At 40.5% G+C, this 17,590-nt stretch overlaps 1 protein-coding gene across 1 annotated transcript; it reads right to left on the reverse strand.

The window, feature by feature from the left end:
* Positions 1-312: 312 nt before the first annotated feature.
* Positions 313-17,012, reverse strand: LOC146470022 (coatomer subunit beta-like). The gene is made up of 27 exons (XM_085122093.1): positions 16,830-17,012; positions 16,045-16,274; positions 15,173-15,235; positions 14,940-15,046; positions 14,180-14,294; positions 13,287-13,379; positions 12,985-13,122; positions 12,514-12,633; positions 11,844-11,951; positions 11,589-11,666; positions 11,097-11,165; positions 10,840-10,985; positions 10,256-10,352; positions 10,012-10,063; positions 9,285-9,417; positions 8,165-8,285; positions 7,218-7,289; positions 6,488-6,646; positions 5,734-5,823; positions 4,673-4,759; positions 4,010-4,154; positions 3,818-3,885; positions 3,555-3,606; positions 2,773-2,918; positions 2,496-2,585; positions 1,569-1,721; positions 313-608 (listed from the first exon to the last, which is right to left on the reverse strand). Exons 1-27 carry the CDS (start codon positions 16,918-16,920, stop codon positions 549-551), a joined length of 2,883 nt encoding a protein of 960 aa, XP_084978219.1. The 5' UTR covers positions 16,921-17,012; the 3' UTR covers positions 313-548.
* Positions 17,013-17,590: the final 578 nt, after the last annotated feature.

Here is a 17,590-nt window from a genome sequence, read left to right on the forward strand (position 1 = left end):
AAAACTCACTAATAATGGTGGGGGTGGGGGGGGGGGGGGGGAACAGACTCCCGGGTCCGTTACACGGATCCGCCGCTGTGAATATGTACGCGACTTAACTTTTCATTATCTCAAAATTGAAAATGGCGTCGACTAGTGAAGGTAGCGATGAAGAACGAAAAACAATTTCGTTCAGAACTGGAGATATTAAAGGAAACAGACAGACTAAGGCTGACTGGATATCCCCACGCTGAGAGAAGGAATGTGCCGCCGCTTTATAACTTCTCTCCACTGAAACAAAACTCATAAAGGCAACAAAAACGATTCCAATTTGTTAGCGACAGTTTATTCACTCATATTTGACTCCCAGAAGGATAAAACCAACAGATTACCACTACAAATACATCTAGTCAAGAGACCTATTTCTGGGGATTGTAACACCCTTTCGGTTCGTAGAAGCATGAACCTCAGGGCACGTGGCTACGTTTATGGACTGTAAACTGTGACGTATTTGTCCACGAAAACAAACAGTTATTCCATTTCCTATTACTAATATTAGTTGGCATTATTCACTTTGTCGCTTTCTTCTGTGATAGATTGATCTTGTCTCCTAAACTAAGAGCCATTCCCTGGAACAAAATAAGTAACAAATAAATAAATAAATAAATAAACAATTCAACGATACTAAAGATTTGAGCAAGGGTCATTGCTGGCTCATGTTATCGGTGGTACGTTGAACCAACTGAACTTCGAAGCCTTCAACTGAGCCTTGAGGTCAAGCCACTTGCAAGATAGTTTCCTACTCAGCCGAGATTTGCGTCGTCACAACAAGTTGCCCCAAGAAGCGTTGAGTGACGACCCAAAGGACGGCTGGGTAGGCCGCACAGAAAAGAATGATATGCAATCCACCGCGCCGAAAAAGAAGGAGACTGGTACATTTACCCATAATTCTAAGCACACCTTACGAAATCGCTAAAAACGTTCAAAAAATGCACAGAAAAGTTCTTAAAACTTCACACCTAGCATACACAATGTTGTTAGTACAGGGAGGAATTTCGCCAAAAAAAAAAAAAGGCTTTCTATGTACTGGCTGTGTTAGGTTCGCAAAATATTGTGGTAAAATGTGCGGCAGCCATCTTTTTGGGTACGGCGGGTTGTACTTTAGCTTTCGGCGCATCCTCAGCTAACATTTCGTACACACTGCATGACGAACGAGTTAAAGCGCCATGCTTTCCAAACAGTACAATCTTCGTTCTACCATTGGTAGTACGGTATTCAAAACGTTCTGGGCCGGGTTGCTCGAAAGCCGATTAACGCAAATCCACGATTAAAAGTTAACCGAAGTTTTTATCTGGTCATTAAAAATGAATTTAAAGGCTCATTTTAAGCTAATGGTAAAGAAAAGTCTAAGGCAAAACTTAAGGACAAAATCTTTTGGACGAATCCTTATGGATTAGTAAATATACTCGAATCAAAGTTCATTTTAACCCAGGATTAGCCTAATCGGGCTTTAGGCAACTGAGCCCTGAAGTTTAGGGTCAGCAATGCTGACAGATAAGCGATTCTTCGTATTATAACTTGTTCATTACCTGACTCTTTGCTCGGATCCGCACGTGACCAGTAACCGAGGGCCCTGATTGGTCGCTTGGTTTCTCGATTGAGACGTTAGCCAGAGCATCCTCTCCGAAGATACTCCGAGCGTACAGATTAGCTGCCATGAAACCGCACTCTCCGGCTAAAGCCTGTTGGAAAACAAAGAGAATGCACTTACAAGGTAAGAAAATACATATATTGTGTGAGATGCAAGCCACTTTATCAGGGGTGCATGCCGGAAGAGGAGAGGGAGGGGTCCTCAGAAATACATAGGACTCCAAAACCTGACTTGAGTTGTTTTCAATACCTCGCGAAAATAAGTAATTTCGGACGAGTGAGTGACGTAGGAACGTATAAGTCACAAATTTAATATTCTGACCGCAAGATAGAGAGGCTCGAGTATTTTCATGGGGCGTCTCAGGAGCATTGAAGCTTAATTTATCATTCTACGTCGGTCCATCACAGCTTTTTTTATGTTGGATTTTTGGTTTGGAGGGTCTTTCCGTTAGTTTTGTAGCTCCTCCCCAAGGTTCAGTACCACCGCAAGAGATCATGTGGGCAAATTCGTTTCCACACACATTTTAGCCACGTCTGGAAGGATAGTTTTTCGTATCTGGCGTGGCAAAACACTTTTCATGCTCAGTTTGGCTCAGTTCACACTTATATTCGATTGGTCGCATTATCTAGTCTTGTGTATTATCCTTACATGACAGCGACGCTAATCTTAAACTATTTCACATTGAATGGCTCGGTGCAGCGTAGTCAGAATTTAGAAAATTCATGAGCGAAAGAGGCAAGGTTAGGGATAGTTTCCCCAGGGTTAATAAGTCCCTCCATTATAATACAACGGAGTCGTGGAATAAGCTCCGCTGGGTATGAAGGGGTCAAACAAGTAATACAATTGAGAGGCGTTCATTACAAACCTTCTCTGGTGTCAAGCATTTCATGTTCGTTGAAGCGATTAAATGATCCAAGTATTCACGCAGGTCAGTGATGTTGGTATTCACAGTCACCTACAAAAATATAGTAAAGTAAGGTTAAAATAACTTTTAAGTGCTAAAGAAACTGATCTTTTAGTTTAGATAGACTGGAAAACAGGTAAAGTCGCATTAAGACCACAGGTACAGCAGGAGGCACAGGTTTCCCACAGGGTTCATCTGTAGAATGAAGTAACTTAGTCCAGTAATATATCCACTTTACCTTGTTTTCCCACTCGAACTCGGCCCACATTTGCCTGAACTCGGAGTCAGTGCAACTGGCCGGCACAATGTAGTCCATGATATCAATATGAATATCATTCAACACAACGCAGTTACGGTCTCCTGCTCCTCCTGATACATCATACACTGTGATAAACAAACAAGTACATAATAAGCAAACTAGTTCAGAGAAAACTGGTACATGAAACAAAACTCGAACGTCGATGATACTTTGGCATGTATAGCCTTTGAAATTTCTTTAATTTCTTTGCTTGGTTCGCGGTCTCTCCCAATCCGTTACCACTGACCTGAGAGTGTAGATTAAGCAACCACAGCTCCACTAAAGCTCTTATCGCTCGCACCATAGTACGTGAAAAGGTAGCCTGATTCTCAGACGGTCCAGGTCGTTCGTGGCCACTCTCACTTCAGGGAGGGAGAGAGGCCCCAAACGACCTGGATCGTCTGAGAATCAGCAGGCAGGCTAGTTAAGAGGTGACCGTTGTTTGAAAGGGGAACGTAGCGTTTGTGTATAGCTAGGAACATAAGTGGCGCAGATAACGACCGAGTGTGCACCTAGGAGAGGGCTCCTTCTACAGGAGATGGCTCCTAATGTGTTCGTTGCTTGGTCAATAAACAGTAAGAAGTCCAACTGCAGTTATTTAACGAGGACAATGCAAATAGACAAGGAAAAATAAGCTAGTGCGTCATGCGAAGAGACTGAAGTGGAACAGCAAAAGGAGTTGATAGTTAACTGTGCAAGTATGATATATTTATCCTACTTACCTATGTTTCCAAAAATGATCCCATTTTCTGTTGATGAAACTTTCACGTTTGCCTGAGGAAAACAAAAAACAAAAAAAATGTTATCTTAAAAAAGGAAAAGAGAAAAAAATTTTCCCTTCTTATCCAAGACACATAAAGTAGGACTGAACTTCATGAATACTGTAAAGGAACGTGTTCTATTATTGTGGCAAAAATAGGTTTGTCACGCAATTGTCACGCCACAGATAGTGTCACGATGTAGATGCTGAAATGCAAATGAATACCTTGATGTTGGAGAAGTCGTTTGGTCCTAGCATGATAGGTTGGGGCTTCTCAACCAGCTTCAGGTCTCCTGAAATGAATTAACATACAACGCGATCAGAGTAACACAGAAGAACGCGATAAACGTTTTACACAGCCATTAATTTGCTGCACATGATAACAAAGGGTGATGAAAGAGATGCGAGTGTCCTTACCAAGTGTAGCAAGCTCCAGTGTAACATTCTGCAGTGTGTCCGAAGTCTGATTAACAATCAGCAAGTCTAGTACAATGTCATACTGATTCACATTCACATACGCCTCTGCATAGACAGGATCAGAAAAGCCTGTCAGCTGCGCCACCTGTAAAAATGTACCAAAATCAGCAACGGTGTTAACAGAGCCGCTCTCAATTGAAAGTCGTAAAACGAAAATCAAAGTAATTACTCTGGCCAATCACAACAGACGTGAACAGTGCAATTAACCAATCAGAACTCGAAGCAAGTGCATGTAACCGGCGTCAAGCGCAGGAAAACGCGTGCGAGCGAGGCACGATTGGTTTTGGTTTGCTTACTAATTGGTTGAGAAAGTGGCCCGAGGTTTGTTGACCAATCAGAACGTATAAAGGCAAAATCAAAACAAAGGCGAAATAACATTCTACACTCAAATGAAAATCGCTCTAATACTGTACTTATAAAGTGCAAACTAACATAAAAATGATTAATGCGCATTACAAAACGAATTATAACAAAACCCTTCCGACTGTTTTGTATACATTGCCTTTAATTTCTTGTGGGAAGTTGGTCGAAATGGTGAAAACCAAACTCGGCGAAAAAAAGAAAAAAGACAGAAGCTTGTATTTTTGTTCCTGGTCACTGTACCTTGTTGAGTTTGGAGCCAACGAGTTCATCTTCCTTCTTGCCACCAACAGAGCCAACCGCTTGAGACAGAGCTACTGCAAACTGATCCTGTTAATCATAAAACTCAGTCTTAACTTGTGGCAATGAGAAAAGAGAAAACACTCACACACAAAAAGGAATCTACAAACAGCCGAGCATCGCCTCATAGAAGGCGCTAATAAAGTGAACGCACAGCGGTCTAGTGGTTAGGATGCGGCATTTGTAATCAAGAGTTCCTGGGGCGCTTTAAAAACAACAACAACAACAACTTTATTTGACATCTTTTACAGGAATACACAGCCCGCATATAGCAGAGCTAATCGAGGCGGACTGTGTAGCTTTCCATTTAGCCAAGATTTTCGGTCAAATGGCACGCACGGATCCAACCGGTCAGAACGGAAATTGCCATTACACAAAATTTTCTTTTCCACTTTATTGTCTTCTTGCACCATCATGTTAGTATTTTTTTTAACCTACCAATAACATTGCAAGTTTGATACGGAAAATTTCCAGAATTTCCAACCGAAACTTACAAGCATAAAGTCCGTAAGAAAACAACACAAAAAGCATTTCGACAATTAACTGAATTTCACGCTGGCAAAACTGGCCAGTGGCTGGGGGTTACTTTACTACTGAATGTATACAGCTATTTCAATTAACGTTTTCGGATCAAAGTATAAAACTACAAGACAAGACAGCAAGGTTATGTGAGATTTTTTGTGAATAAATTCATCAAAATCAGTTATGCCTCGCCCGTTCAGTGAAGATCTATACGATGGCGAGCCATTTGGATGAAAGAAATGTTAGAATATCAAGTGGATAGAGTTGACAGCTGCTTTGAGGAAATCTTTAAGCTTGAAGCTTTGATCCGACAACGTTAATTGAAATAGCTGTATATCCAAAGTTAAAAGCTTAAGGTTCAAAGTAAAGGCCATCATTTTTATCTTAAAATTCGAAGACTTCACATTTGTCTGTATTCCCTTGTATTATGGCTGAAACTGCGCACGCGTCACACGTTTAACCGCTGTGCAGTGTTTTCTCACCTCAGTGATTCCTGAATCAGACTTGGCTAACAGCTGCATGAAGGGTATGGGATCATCCACCTGGATTGACAGTGCTTTTTCCAAATCCACCTGCATGAAGATAAAAAAAACAAGTTAACCTAGTCTGGTGTGTTTACGACAAAGCTGGATGGAAAACTGGCCACAAGATTATAATTTACCGCAGGGCCGAGTTCTGTGGATCCCCAATATTTGAACACATGTTTGAAATATTTTTAAGTCATCAAGACTAATGTTGCTGATTTTGCGTAAACTTAGATCAGAGTACTAGTACGACTTTCAAATTTCAAATCAGTCACATCCCAGGACTCTCGCTCCTTCCCACTGCTTACCAGCAGATAAGGAAACCCTAGAAACGAGATTGGTGTGACACTGAAGCGGTTATCTAAACCACGCAAACTAGATTTGAAAAGTCGTACTCCTGCTCAATCTCGTACCCGTAGTTGGCCTATAGAACAGGCGGGATGTTTTTTTAGGTTTTCAGGCATGCGGAGGCAAGCGCGAGGCGAGCACAGAGCGCGAGTCACGTGCCCCTCCCGTCGTGCGTGACTCGCGCTCCGCGTTCGCCTCGCGCTTGCCTCCGCTCGCCTGAAAAACCTAAAAAGAATCCCCCTGTTCTGCAGGCTAACTTGTCAACTAGTCAAATCTGAAGGTCCCTAATGTAGGCCGAACATAGTTCGCTATTGCCCTGGACATCAAGAAAACGTAAGTCAAAGTAAAATAAATTTTAAAAAACCTTGTTCATTTTCTCCTCCTCTCCCCTCTTGTTGGCATCCAACATGGAAGACAGGGAATTGCGACACTCGACAGTGAAAATGTTCTTCATGAGCGGGACACGCTCTGCTACCACACGCACACACAACGAGATTCGGTCCACATCATCATCTGTGATAACCTGTGAAACAAAAAAAAACATACATGTACATGTTACATTTTCTGATTTGCAAGATCACCCAAACTCGTTGCATTGAGGAAAATTATACAATGATTTCCATATCTCAGAGTGCATATAATAGGACCTGACGGGGATTGTTTAAGTGGTACTGTCTCTCTGAAGTTTTCATTAGATTTTACAAAGCCCAGTGAAAACAAGGAAAATACTGTAGCTTATTTATTTCAACCACTTACTTTTGTTTTGTTTTGCTTTTTCCAAACAGTTCTTGTTCAGATATTTTTTAACCTAACATGACAACCCTTCAAAGGCCTCCCAGGACATGAACCAGAAAAAAGAAAGTTTCTACCCAGCTCATCTTATCTCATCTTATTTATTATTTCATCAGTAAGTGTACATTAAAGTTAAAAGTACATTAAATGTATAAATACAGAGAAATGAAACTTCTTTCACTAAATACACTGGACCGCGGGTAGCGAAAGCTAATCAAAGTGGGCAGAGTGAGACAAGAAGAAGATATAAATAAGCCTTTCTACATTGGTACATTTACCAAAATTCACTCAAGCACACATACCTTCTTGGGTAAACCAGACTTTCCAAGGTGCAAAATGCTGGCCATAATGAGCATACAGTTGGCACAGAAGACCTAAAACATAATAAAATTAAATGATGAGCAAGTTGGCAAAGCATATATCTATGTGTGCAAAGACTACAGACTGGGGGGGGGGGGGGGGGTGGCATTTGGTGGGAAGACAGTTAACATGCTGGACCCATAGGCATATTACAACTTTCTGTTTCCTATTTGAAACACCCATTTTTCAACCCTCTGACTTCCCTCCACCTCCCAGTGAAATCGCAATGGCTCATGGTGAAATTGTGCATCAAGAATGACAGCCGATTACAATGATTGTTGTTTGAGATACTGGGCAGAGGCCAACCACTGTTGTCCAGGGCAGGGATGCCTGCAAAGAACTGCAGCAAGTAAAGACAACCAAGGAAAGACAAGGAACTGATGACCATGAAGAACTGAATAATACATGTTTATTAGAGGGATGGCATCCTTGAAAAACAGATGTTAGTGATACTGTGATATAAATTGTTTGGATCTTAACTTTTGGTATTGTAATAAAACGTAGAACAGAACTGGCAGGACACCAATCATTTTGGTAACAGGTTGTAACAGTTTCACGGACTACTTTCATGCCAACCTGTCTAATGTCTTGCACAATGGCACATTTTGTTAGGTGTCAGAGCCAACCCTTCGAAATTAGGATGGCAAGTGCCCCTAGAGTTTCAACCCCATTGTTTTTAAACATGACCGAATTTTTACTATGGATTAATAAAGATTACTAACTTACTTACTATCTGCAGACTGGCAAACTTAATTTGACAAGGGATTCAAAGGAAAACATGAATATCCTAGGATAAAATGGCTATGATGATGAAATTTCAGAGGGCTTGGTTTCAGTCTCTAGGGGCCAAATGGATATTAATCAGAGAACATCTACCTTGATCACCTACATTTTGTTTTTGCTTGTCCTCTTCAATGTCCAAATAACGAAGAGCAAGCTTTGTCAGTGTACAAGCAATGGCTGCTCCCACAAAGAATTCACCATCCAACAAATACTGACGCAATGGAGGTCTGTTGGTGAAAACAATACATGATCATTGCTGAGAATATTCTGTGACTTCGTAGGTTAAATGTGGCACTTACGCGCAGTATACAGTGTATGTGACACAACAATAGGTAAAACATCCAAATTTGACAAATCATTTTGTGCCAGACATCTGATTTTTGTTTCTCGACTTCTGTAGAGCAGAACCTTAGATTAGTACAAGGGATATAGAATGGTCCTTCAAAAATAACGGGTCTTGGCAAATTTTCGGCGGGTCTCGAAATCTCGGCGTCTCAAACTGGAGTCTCGGAATCTCGAGCTCGTAAAAAATAAAAAGGGTCTCGGAATCTCGTATTTTGAAATTTGAATCCCGGAGTCTCTCAAACCAGGTGAAAATTAACTGTGAATTAACCGTCCTAAACTGACAACAAACAATGATTGTGAAAAACGGCTCAACATCGCAATCGCTTCTGCAGCTTCTGTGAAACATGTAAGCTGGGATAAATTCTGCTCGTAAATTGCCGTACTATGCTTTTCGGCAGTGTTAGTAAAAAACACGTTTTGCATTGCGACGTCTCGGGCTCGGATTTAGAAAAAGTAAGTCTCGGTCTCGGATTTTAAAGGAAGGTCTCGGCGTCTCGGCGGATCTCGGATTTTACCATTCTATACCCCTAGTACAGAACTGGTTCATCTAGACATCGCTCTAGATCTGTAACTCAGAAAACATTTTCAGTCCCTTAAAATGTTACATTTTAACGGGAAGTTCAAACATTTTTCGATTTGGTGGCCACTTGAATACTCAATCTCTTAATGCAAGCTGGTATATACAGCGGTATCTGGTGGCACTTCTTTAAAAACATATTCTGTAAATTACTTAACCATGCTCTTTCTGTTTGGCAATTGAGACAAATTGATTGAGACAAATCCAGGGCAAAAATTCGACATAACACAGTTATGCATCCACCCCTTCCATTGCAATGAATTTGAGTTTTATTGTAGATGAGTAACAACACATTGGATTTTACCTTTTCTCCTCATCCTTCTTCACCAGTGATGTGATTCCTGGGGCACTGAGTGCACTCTGGGTGGCATACGTACCATCGGCTGTCACCAGACGCTGCCCGCCTACACTCTGTGATGATGAAGCTTGTTCAGAGCCTAAACAAATACAAAGTTACATGAAGTGACACAAAAATTATCATATGCATATATATACATTACTGTTAAAAGAGCATGTGGGATACATAATTCATGAGTTGCATGCACTGGAAGTTACATAGTATACATGCAGCTATCATGGCTCATTAAAAGGAATTTTGATCAACGTTGCTTAATTGAAGGCTTGGGGCATAACCTAGCTATGGTGCATTTCAGATCGCTTCTTGTTGTTTTAGCACCACCAAAGATTTTTCATGTGGCCTTGAATTCCTTCAGGAAACATTCCTCCAATGTTTCACCTGCCGCTAATGCACTTTGTTTGCAATAAAAGCCTATGATTATGGGCAAGATTTTTTCGTTTTCATCACAAAACAAAGTGCAAAGAAGCGGATAAAACTTTCAAGTAACCTTTCTTGAAGGAATTCAAGGCCACCTACAAAACCCCCAGTGAATCTGAGCTAAAACGACAAAAAGTGATAGGTCTAAAATGCTCAGTATTGAGTGAGAGACCTACCCAGCAAATAAATAAATGCCCTGAGCCTTTCAATTTGAAACAGCTGCAGTGTATACACAAAACAGAGTTCATTTTCCTACCTTCTGGAACATCTCCTGCGGCTCTTCTCATTTCATCATCAACAATGGGAACCTGAAGAAAAATACAACAGTTTTATTTTTGGCATGACATTCATGTAGCATTTCGCCAATCAGACCCGGTTAGTTCAAAGAGTGGATAACTATATCCAGTGGACGCAGTATCGTCCAAATAAATGCAATTTATCCACTGGATAAAGTTATCCTCTGATTGAACAACTGGGCCCAGGTGGAAAGGTGACCTTACCTCTCCTAATCCTTTCTTAATCTCCTCCGTGACATCCAAAATGTCTTGCTTGCTGTTGGCATATTCACCCAAAATCCACAAAGCATGACGGTGAATCCTGACAGATAAACAAACAAAGAGAAGAACTGAACAAAGAGCATCTTTATGGTGCACGTCTGCCAGCTAGTGTGTGCTGCAGGTATGTAACCAATTGAGAAGAAGCCCAATCTTTTATAGAAATGAAACCAAGAATCCTTTTGCTGTCTTGTGCCTTGTCAGTTCTGGCAACAACGTTGTCAAGATGACAATTTTGTTTGAACTCTGCTTGGCTTTCTTCTGAAATTCTAAAACTTGCAAAGAATGAACACAAGAAAATAATGTTTCTTATTCAGTAACTCAAGACTGCTAGAAAGAAAGCATTTTCAAGAGTCCTGCTGGAGCAATAGGTTCGTGGCTACAATGAAAACCAGAAATGAGAAAACTACTGTAAGTTCTCATGACCATCTAATCAGTGACCTCCATAAAAGTTCATTGTACACTGTACCAGGAAATGGCCATTTTGTCAGTTCCAATAATGATTAAAACAGTGGCTCCTAGTTACTTACTTGACAGTCTTAATGGTGTGGAAGTTTTCCAACAATTTCTCCATGATAACAGGCTTCAACTGCTCAAAGCGCTGCACTGCCTCACGCACAAACACCAACACATCAAATGCTGCCTGCTCGTTGGTGTCACCCAAGAATTCCATCAGCTAAATACAGAAGAAGAATACTTGATCAATTAGCTGTAGTTCAAACACTCAAAGGATTCAGTGATTGGTTCATTAAATTGAATATAATGACAAGTAACAAGCCTTGCTTACCAGTGGTACGATAGACACAGCCACGTCAGGAAACTTGACACTGCAAGTGTGAAGAGTGCGAACTAGCATCTGCACAAAGAGAAATCAATATTATTGATTAGCTTATCAGGTTAATTAATAAATTATTTAGTAGAATGGTATGTGTGTTATTATACATGTAGGAGGAGTGAGGAGGGTTGGAATAATAATTATGGTATTAAGACAATTTGAAATATCACAAACCTAAAAAGTCAATTCTCAATACAATGAACATGTCTGGAACTATATCGTCATCATCATCATCACTATTGGTGTCTGTCATGCTGTATAGTTGAATATTTCTCCAGCAACCCTAACAGACCTGCCTTCTAACACCCATGATTAAATAGATTTTCGGCAACCATTCCTCATAACGTTACATGAGTACTAACAACACAAATATTAGTTTTTGTTTGTTTGCATTGTTCTCTAAATCTTACAATAACATTATTGACTTCTGATTGATGTCCATACCTGTCTATATCCACCAATGTCCTCATGCTCACTCTCGTTATGGGTTTTGGTTACTTCTTTCTTCAAAACAGCAACAACCTGAAGAGGATTATGTAATGCTTATTATTGGAAGCTCCATATTATAAGGGGGTCTGGAAAATGAAAACCTTGAACTTTGTGCCCAGAGTGGTATCACCCCACATTCAGCTAGCCTCAAGCAACTTTCTGCTGTTCAAGTAACATGACTTAATTTTATTTCCTAGAGTCCTTCCTTACTTCATGGATGTTGCGTGAAGTGACCAGATCAAGCACCAGTTGCAAAGTCTTCTTGCGCACTTCAAGGTCAGGAGAGGATAGGACACGGAGAATGTCCATCACCAGTTCCTACAGGAGACAGGAAAATAAATAAGTTGATTATCATGTACAATCTACTGTAATATTTTTGGGGAATATTAGACATTGCCTGCAGTCATTGGAATCCATAGGGTAACAGTCTGAGAACAATCATCAGATGACTACATGTAGATCAGGACAAATTAGGCAGCATGTCTGCTGTCTCCAAGCCATTCTGCTGACCACACCAGCTCAGTGAAGCTGCCACTGACACCCAACATCACCGATAGATTTATTTACTGGTTCAAAGAGTGATTTGACAAAACCGAGTAGCAACCAGAAAAGGGCAGGGAATAGAGAAAAAAAATCAACCTTGAGCTGAATAAGGACTACTCCTGCTTTTCTGTGAGTATGTTTCAAAAATGAAGGAATTAACAGCAAGTTTCAAAGCTTTTGTATCATAAATTAAGCATAAGGTGATTATGAGAAGTACTACTGCCACTAGTCCTTCAGCTGGATTTTTCCTAGATTTGCTCAACAGCACCAACAAACTTGCCAACACCACATTTACACAGAGCATTCATGACAGTGAAGCAGTATTTACTGCACTTACCCTTAGAACTTTCTCTTGAGCTGGATTGTCCTTCAGAGCTATCAGCCTGTCCAACACAATAAGCTTCACATTGTTGTCGCTTTCCTTGACAATCAGCTCAATGTAGCAGGAAGCTGCAGACTGTGGCAAAGAAAGAAACAACATGAAACAAAACGAAACTCTGAAATACCATAACTACATAAACAGTACAGCTAACTACAAAGACAGGATACACTGGTTTGTTGGGTACAATGTATAATTATAGCTAGATTAACTTCATGATAATATCAAATTGCAAGTATTCCCCACCCCCACAACCACCCAGGTTTATGTTTGTTCAAAGGACTATTTGGGGAGGTTTACGTTCAAAGAATTTTGTTTTTCAAATTGTTTGGGTTTGGCAACAAAAACAGCTTGAATACCAAGCTAACAGCTTAAACAGCTAATCCTAACAGTCCAAAGATTAAAACAACATCAATTCATAAATTGTACCTTGACTGCAGTTGGGGCAGAGGACAGTGTAACCAAAGTTCCAGCTGCTTCATAACGTACAGCAGGGGATGATGAATTCAACAAGTTGTAGATGCATCGGATGAAGCGTGATCTCTCAGCTGGGTTTGCATGGCAAACCTATCAATAACACAAACATCATCAACACAATAATTTTGTCTAAATTTTATACACATAATATGCACTGACACACATACATCTAACATGCACTGAGGATCATTCTGTATATAAAAAGTTATTTCATTTTTTTAATTACATGCACACAATTCAAACTGATACATTACCTTGTAGATCAGTTCAACAATGACCAACTGCAGTATATCACCAAAAGTGTTGACCTGGTCTATGCAGGTGCTCAGATATTCCAGTGCTCGGTCCTAGGTAACAAATAATCATGAATTTCCAGTCAGGGGTGTGAGTTTCTAAAGAAGCTGACATGGTGTTGTGTTGGTGGGGGTGGGGTGGGTGTGGAAGGGGTGTTGGAAATGAATGTGTTATCAACAGAGTTGGTAAGATACCTTGGCCACCATAGAGAGATTATAGTGCTGACGTTTCCAGCAATAGCCCTTCATCAACCAATAGACCTTTTTAAACTCATCGTCAGTAGATGAGTTTAAAAAGGGGACTTGGACAGCATCAGCTCCGGCAAGTGAAGAGATGTGAAATGAACTGGCACAAACATGTGAGCTGTAAGAACCCAGGGGCTCCTGCAAAATGGAGTGGCCGCCCCCACATGCCCCAGCCATGTAGGCACCGCCTACCTGCACTTGCCTTGATTTTCACTTTGCCTAAATTACATTTAGGCACATAAAACACGGCATCCACGTTGAGTCTCAGGAGAATAAAAAGCTTTGTTTTTGCACAGCAAGCCTCGCACTGAATTCAAATCTGACCGAGGCTTGCCGTGCGAAAACAAAGCTTTTTACTCCCCCGAGACTCAACGTAGCTGTCGAGTGATAAGGGTTCATTCCGCTCCCAGATAATATGGCCACATTGTACTGTTAAATGAGTTGGAATGACCGTGAACTAATATTTAAATATGAGTATATATATTTTCAACTGCCATTTTGATTGGTGTTAACATTGTTTAAGGTCCCCGTTATTGCCATGCGAAATGCTTGCAGGTTTTGTACGTGTGCATGGTTCAGGCAAAATAAATATCTAGAAGACACAGTACCTGATCAACATGGATGAGCATCATGAAGGCATTACGTTTACACGATGCATCCTGTTCCTGCTCAAGGAAAGTGTGAACCAGCTCTGGTGCGTCAGGGATGAGGAAGTCAAAATTTCTGGAGAAAAACAGTTCCTTGGTTATTACTCAGCAAGTTGTGCATAGACATCAATAACCCAACAGTCACCATCCAACCCACTTTTAGAACTGGCAGCCACAGAGAATGATGACCAGCAAACTGAAGTTTGATAATTACCATACTGAAAAACAATATCCACAGGAGACTTTCTCACAGTTTACCACCCACATGTACATGTACATGACCTTTCCTTGTAGAGCCAGTTTCTTCAAAGACTGCATGAATTTACATGGCTGAGAGACCTAATTTTACATCAACATGTACTTATTTATGCGAACCAAATTGTTATGACTTCATTTCAGGAGCTCACCAAAAAAAATTATATCATTTTCCCCAATCTCTGCAAGATGATATATTTTCTGGGAGCAAACAAGAGTTAAATCAGGTAAAAAAAGAGATTACAACTCTAGACATGCTGCAAGCACCACAGAGTTGCTTTACCACTGCAAGAAAACCCTGAGCATTCTTCTGGTTAGCAAGAATCCAGGAGAACTGACTGCATACAAAGGTTATCACCTGCATACAGTACATGCATTGGCTACCATGAACATATCAATAATAGCCATTACTATTTACAGAGAAAACTTTCTTCATTTTAACACTGTGCATGTGCAAGACACGTACCGGTAGATAGTGTAAATTGCCATTACAGCATTACGCCTCACATAGGAGTGGCGGTGTTCCAAACAATTTCTGATAGCTGGCATGAGTGGCTCCAACAACTCAGCTTCCTATTCAAGTAAACAAAAACACGAAATTTACATGTACATGTAAGTTAATGCTGTTGGTGACATTTTCAAAGAACCTAAATGCTTTGAAATCACTCTAAGAACACTACAGCTGTATTTTCTACACACCTTTAGCTTGCAAAGAAACCTCAGAGTAGATCCTCTGATGTATTCATTTGGATGTTGAAGGTCCTAAAACATTGAAGACAAGTACACCGTTTGGTAAATTATTTTCCTGTCATAGTGAACCTGTTAGGTTTAATATATTTCAGCTTTCACCTGCATGAAGGCTCAAAAAAACGATACACTCTTGTTTACTTTGTGGTTGTTATTAGACTGTAGTTATCCCCAAGTTCTTAACAGGCTCCTATTGGGGTCTTACATAGGATTCTATAAAAACTCCTATTCCAGGTCCAGTAAGAACCTAGAAAGCCCATTGATAGGATTCTGGACAAGATCTTACAAGATTGTGTACAATTCTATAGGATTATGCATAGGATTCTACAGAGTAAAGTTCTATAAAAATATTTCCATATGAGAGCTTGTAGGATTTTACAGGATCCCACAGAATCCTCTAAGATCCTGAATCCTTACTGCATTATTTTCTACAAGTTTATAAAGCATGAAAGGACTGTGCTATTCACAAAACAACTATGGCCTGAGTACATGGACCAGGATTAGGTGTGGTACCATTAATGTTATGGGAGTGGACTTATATTATTGGGATTTGTAAACTGGATATTTTCCCAGGCTATGTTCATCCACCTGGTCAGTCTAACACCACTTTCTGTAATTTGAATGCTTGGGCAATTTGTGTTGTTACTCTCTTGATTTATAAAGTCAAAGCACTGATGTCCTTTAGACTTAAAGAGAGTTAATTTCATTTTATTCATTTATCAACTTTCTCTGACCATATATGTCCTTCCACACTGACTTCAGCTTATTTTAAAGGCACCCATGACAAATGTGATCAATATCCTTAAAAGTTGAACAGCCCTTACCTTTCTATAAGCATCACAAACCAAAATCATCTCTTGCAGCAGTTTACCATCTTGCCCAGTCTTTGGGACAATCTCCCAGAAAATCAGAAGAAGCTTCTTGATGGTGTGATCATCAAGAGGCATGAGGAACTTGATGATCACCATGAGCAGAGACGGCATCTTCTCTCCATTCAAAATTTGCTGGATCACTTTCTTCAGAGCTTCTGTTTTGATCCTCAGGTCACCTTTTTCTGAAATGTTAGTTTCTTCAGTCAGGGGGAGAACCAGACACTCAGACACTTTTCCTTAGTGTCTAAAAAATTATACAGGTTTATCGGCACACATATCTTAATCTACCCATTTTTTCAGCATTAACTTCTGAAAACTACTTTACTGCGATCCCCTTATTTTTTCCCATTGATAGTAAAGTGAAAAAACACATGGGTTTTTCTCTTCACTCCATGTGATCATCTCCTCATAGAAGGCAATTTTCATGCACACTTGTGTATTAAGCTCACTTTAAGGAACATAAGGGACGACTGGTAATGTAGAACACTACCAGCTGAGTCTGTTTAATCTGAAGGCCCCTTTACGTGGCACTCGTTTTTTTGTACGACATCCTGCACTTGCAAAACAAACAAAAGACACTGCTATTTAATATAATAAACATTTTAAACAATACGGTAAAAGAAAACTCAACATAAATGTAACACAGTGTAGAGACATTGTACACTTCAAATACCGGTATGTGACTAAAGAACAAAATGCTAGCTTAGCTTCTCGAGCGTTTGACCAACTAAACTTACCAAGATCTTCAGCGAGTTTCTGCTCACTTAAAGCTTCTGAATCAGAGGGAACATTTATTAGCGTGTAGCAAGGTAGTTCAGCCGTAGACATATTGAAATCTGTGAGATCCAAGTCTCAAATAAACCGTCTACTGCCCGAAAAGCCTACAACTCAACAAAGATGGCGGTCCAATTCTTCTGACGTGTCAATACGACCAGCGTCAACCCTCACTCCGTTATATATGGGTCACTTGGTGTCGCAGTCATGGTCTAAGCATAGGAGCGCAATAAGTGCACAGGAAAGAAAAAGGTTAACCGGGGAATGATGCAAACATGCGAGTCCCGACCCGCTGCACTTAACGTTTTGCTTCCTAGGTTGCCTGAAAACTATTTAAAATGAATTCTCCCATGGTGCGCCAGCACCACCGAGTGCGATCGGAAAAAGCTAGCGCTCTAACATTACAGTCTGTATATAATGCCAAGATGCATTTTTGACTTTTTAAGTTCCCTTTCTTTCTCACGTGTTTGAATAATTGATGCTTCTTGAAGACTCACAAGCGATCGTCAAAGGTAACGACAGCCTACTGAAGGCTAGCCTGCGTAGCAGTCGTTTCTGTTTCCTTCAAGCCAAGCGGGGCAAGCGCGCGAGGGCATTGGGCAAAAAGGAGCAAAAAAGTAGAAGCCCCTCCCCCGGCTCCTACTTTTTTTGCTCCTTTTTGCCCAATGCCCTTGCGCGCTTGCCCCGCTTGGCTTGAAGGAAACGGAAACGACTGCTAAGCAGG

Source organism: Pavona decussata, unplaced genomic scaffold, assembly GCF_977016875.1.
Source record: "Pavona decussata unplaced genomic scaffold, jaPavDecu1.1 SCAFFOLD_114, whole genome shotgun sequence".
NCBI lineage: Eukaryota > Metazoa > Cnidaria > Anthozoa > Scleractinia > Agariciidae > Pavona > Pavona decussata.

Excerpts from the sequence above, each read along its gene's own strand:
- LOC146470022 (XM_085122093.1), bottom strand. The coding sequence starts at position 16,920 with ATGTCTACGGCTGAACTACCTTGCTACACGCTAATAAATGTTCCCTCT. Across the intron at positions 11,166-11,588 it reads ACATTGGTGGATATAGACAG|ATGCTAGTTCGCACTCTTCA; the intron begins GTATGGACATCA and ends CTCTTTGTGCAG. Across the intron at positions 2,586-2,772 it reads AGTTCGAGTGGGAAAACAAG|GTGACTGTGAATACCAACAT; the intron begins GTAAAGTGGATA and ends ATATTTTTGTAG.